This window comes from Salmo trutta, chromosome 33 (genome assembly GCF_901001165.1).
Source record: "Salmo trutta chromosome 33, fSalTru1.1, whole genome shotgun sequence".
Taxonomy (NCBI): domain Eukaryota; kingdom Metazoa; phylum Chordata; class Actinopteri; order Salmoniformes; family Salmonidae; genus Salmo; species Salmo trutta.
Window position 1 is genome coordinate 32653966 of NC_042989.1, and position 4628 is coordinate 32658593.

Consider the following 4628-nt stretch of genomic DNA (forward strand, 5'->3'; position numbering starts at 1 on the left):
CAAACCATCACAATGTATTAATTTACAGTATAATTTACAGTGGAAAGGGCAGCCAATTTCACCTAGAAGCATTTTAACGGCTCAAACCATACAGTCAGGGCAGATCAGCATGACACTAAATACACAACTGTACAGTTTAACAATGCTTATTGTCACTATTTCCCTATGAAAATAAATTAATGAAGTGGTTCTGAAAACATTGAATTACGCTGAACAAAAATATAAATACAACATACAACAATTTCAAAGATTTTACTAAGTTACAGGTCATATAAGTAAATCAGTCAATTGAAATAAATAAATTAGGCCCTAATCTATGGACTTCACATGACTGGGAATACAGATATGCATCTGTTGGTCACAGATGCTTTAAAAAAAAGGTTGGGGTGTGGATCAGAAAACCAGTCAGTATCTGCTGTGACCACCATTTGCCTCATGTAGAGCGACACATCTCCTTCGCGTAGAGTTTATCAGGCTGTTGATTGTGTCCTGTGGAATGTTGTCTCACTCCTCTTCAATGGCTGTGCAAAGTTGCTGGATATTGGCGGGAACTGGAACACGCTGTCGTTCCAGCGTCCCAAATATGCTCAATGGGTGACATGTCTGGTGAGTATGTAGCCCATGGAAGAACTGGGACATTTTCAGCTTCCAGGAATTGTGTACAGATCCTTGCGACATGGGGCCGTGCATTATCATGCTGAAACATGAGGTGATGATGACTGGCATGACAATGGGCCTCAGGATCTCGTCACGGTATCTCTGTGCATTGAAATTGCCTTCGATAAAATGCCATTGTGTTCGTTATGCCCATACCATAACCCCACCGCCACCATGGGGCACTCTGTTCACAACGTTGACATCAGCAAACCACTCTCCCACACAACGCCATACATGCTGTCTGCCATCTGCCTGGTAAAGTTGAAACCGGGATTCATCCGCGAAGAGCACACTTCTCCAGCGTGCCAGTGGCCATCAAAGAAGCCGGATGTGGAGGTCCTGGGCTTGTGTGGTTACACGTGGTTTGCGGTTGTGAGGCTGTTGGAAGTACTGCCAAATTCTCTAAAACAATGTTGGAAGCAGCTTACTGGCAACAGCTCTGATGGACATTCCTGCAGTCAGAATACCAATTGCACGCTTCCTCAAAACTTGAGACATCTGTGGCATTGTGTTGTGTGACAAAACTGCACATTTTAGAGTGGCCTTTTATGATCATGCTGTTTAATCAGCTTCTTGATATGCCACACCTGTCAGGTGGATGGATTATCTTGGCAATGGTGAAATGCTTACTAACAGGGATGTAAACAAATTTGTGCACAGAATTTGAGAGAAATAAGGTTTTTGTGTATGGAAAATGTCTGGGATTTTTTATTTCAGCTCATGAAACATGGGGCCAACACTTTACATGTTGCATTTATATTTTTGTTCAGTATAATAATCCACATTATTTTATGCTACAGCTACATAGACTTCAAAGCTCAATTTAAAGTTCATGGTTGGCCAACTTTCTGGGCAGCACTAATTGGGGTAGTGTCGATTCTAGATTCATTCTTCACAGTCAATACCTTCACAGTCACATGATGGCAGACAGGTTCTCAGACCATCTCTGCGGAGACCGACAGGGTGACTTTGGACACTTTTACAGTGGTGTTTGCACAGCTAGCCGTGGATTTGTAGGCCGTGCCTTTGATGCTCCTGCTATGGCAATCGGACTCAGCGCTGTTGTCCAGTGGTTGAGAAGTTCCCCTGCACGTCCGGCAGATGTTAAGGAAGGCCCGGCGCAGGTCCTTACTCCTCAGTGCATAGATGACGGGGTTGACGGTGGAGTTGAGCAGGCAGAGCATGCTGCAGAAGGCAAAGACTGTCTTGATAAAGTTGTTCATCTTCCAGAAGAGGTCGTAGACCATGATGGCTAGCACAGGGCCCCAGCAGATGATGAGGACCACCAGGATCAGCACCAAGGTCTTGGCCAGGCGGATGTCCATGCGGGTCTGCTCGGGTCGCATGGTCTGTGCCTTGGTGCCGTCTGCTGTGTAGACAATGATGCTCTTCTGGGAGCTGCGGCTCATCATGCGCACAGTGTGGTGGTGGGCCTTCCACAGGATGAACATGTAGGCGTAGATGATGAACAGAAGCAGCACACTGGTCATCCCTATCCAGAACATCAGGTACTTCTCGTCGATGAGCGGGAAAATGTCTGAGCACGCCGAGTTCAGTTGCTTACAGTTCCAGCCCAGTAGGGGGAGAATCGCAATGACGATGGAGATAGTCCACATCATGCAGAAGGCAATGACAGCCTTGTTCTTGGTGACGATCCGCTTGTAAGCCATCGGCCTGTGGATAGAAATATAGCGGTCGATGGCCGTGAGAAAGAGACTGCCCACAGAGGCAGTGAAAGAGGCGATGACTCCACTGAGTTTAAATAGAAACACATTGGGGCTGTCCTTCCGGTGCAGCACATGGAAGTCCAAGAAACTGTACACAAATATGACACTGCCCAGAAGGTCGGCCACAGCCAGGCTTCCTATGAAGTGGTATGAGGGCCGACAGCGCAGGATGTGGGAGTGGAGGATCACACACAATACGATAAGGTTCTCCAGCACTGTGAAGGTTCCCAGGGTGAGTGCCATAACCGCTACTACTAACTGCTGGCTGGGGGTCAGAATCATGAAGCACTCCATGTCCACAATGTTCTCCCCGCATTGGAGAGAACCCCCGCCCTCCCATCGGGTCCCATTGCCAAGCATTTCAGAGAAGTTGGTCGGGTAAATGGAGTTGCCATTATAGATGAGCTCCTTGTCCCCAGGTACTTGTACAGGGAAGGAGTTACTAAGTGGGGCAGAGTGAGTCTTCTGTAAGTGGAATCCAGTCTTGGCGAAGCCAGAATCAATGGACGGGTCATCATAGCTCACATCGTTGGAGCCAAGATAGTGCAAACCAGTAGTCATTGTTCGGAAAGTGGTGTCAGCTATTCCATCCAGAGCAGACTTCATGGCTACTCAGCTGACTGGTAAATTATGTAGCATTAGATGCGTGTCTAGACAGAAAAGAGAGTTCAAGAACATTTTGAAATCGTTAATACTTTCTATTATTTGGTCAGTTTAATTGTGACAAATGTGGGGGTAGGCAAATGTGTATGTATTTAACTGTGGGGGATTTTAACTGTGGGTGATATGGGAATGTTGCTGGGTGATATTATTGGCATCCCTGTATCAGCCAGCTGACTCTACAGCAGATGTGTCTCAGACAATAGTGAGAGAATTAACAGTCAATGACAAATGAGACCCATATCTAACCTTCTGTGCTGCCCCCAGGACAAAAACATTGCATTAAGTAGCCAATGTAGGTTAATCTTTCCTATTAATTAAGGGGTAATACAGGATTAGGTTAAAAAAAATTATGATTAAATGAATGACGCATCAAAGGAGGTAGATATATTCTCTCAAGAGAAGAGTGCATTGATTTTGTAGAATCAATCTATAGATTTTTACATGACTATTTTTCTCTCTCAGACTCTTATTATATGGCTCAGTTTATACACTGCCCCCCATCCCCAATACAAGAGTAAATATTGGACTATAACTTGTGCCATCCTGTAGTCTATTATACGTATGCTAAAATGTTTATCCTATTCTACTGAGCTATTTACTTTTGTTCTTATTCTTATCTTTTATTATTTATTATTGTTGTTGCATTGTCGAAAGGGAACCTGCAAGTAAGCATTTCGTTGGACGATGTATTCCATGTGCATCCCGTCCATACGACTAACGAAACGTAAAACGCATAGATAAGCGGCACATAACCCTGCCATTTGATCATGAATAGGACTAGATCTGTATATTTCGTTAAGAAAAATTACAATAACCTACATATGTTTTTTATGAATAAAAACAAGTAGACTAATGAGAATATTTGATAAAACATTGTCATGCAGATGTTTATAGATAAGCAAAACATTTACTGGTAGTGATGTAGGCTATACAACAATGTGACGATGCCCCTTGTTCCATTTATGAATTAATAAAACAGACCAACAACAAGGAAGGTTATGGAGAGGCTGCAAGCAAGTAATTAGACTCGATAAACTCCCACTAAGGTTACAGCAAAATCAACAAAGAAATAGATTATGCATTAATGGAACATTTGCATTCCATTTGAGTAAAAAAAAATAAAAAAAAGTTCTTACCTTCATATTCTTTGCACAAAGAATTTGCGTTGGTCCATATGCCAGATTTAATTTATGACATAAAGACAAGAGAAAATGTGTCCACTAATCCAATCTCAGGAATTGTATTCTATTGATGTCAACAGTTGCTTTTATCAAAGTGTATCAAGTAGTTTTTAATTATTTTTAGCAGAGTGAATTTGTCATAATGAGCCTCGCATCCCTGTATAGTAACAGCGATGTGTCTGTCTGTCTGAGCTACGCAATTTTTTTTTATATATAAGGATTCGCTTTGTGCGCTTCTGTGTCACGTGCTCCGAGGTGCCACAGCGCCTTGGACCAGTGTAGTGCGCTCGCGTCGCATCCTACATTCACGCTCACTCAGTAACGAGACTCTCCATCATTTTGAACCCACACCCCATCATCATCGACCAGCGTGATTCAGGAAAACGAAACTATTATTCTA

General features: G+C 43.3%; 1 protein-coding gene across 1 annotated transcript; it reads right to left on the bottom strand.

The window, feature by feature from the left end:
• Positions 1–1368: 1368 nt before the first annotated feature.
• LOC115172847 (cannabinoid receptor type 1A) lies at positions 1369–4376 on the bottom strand. Its single transcript, XM_029730650.1, has 2 exons — positions 4184–4376; positions 1369–3034 (listed from the first exon to the last, which is right to left on the bottom strand). The coding sequence occupies exon 2, from the start codon at positions 2988–2990 to the stop codon at positions 1593–1595; it is 1398 nt and encodes a 465-aa protein (XP_029586510.1). The 5' UTR covers positions 2991–3034; positions 4184–4376; the 3' UTR covers positions 1369–1592.
• Positions 4377–4628: the final 252 nt, after the last annotated feature.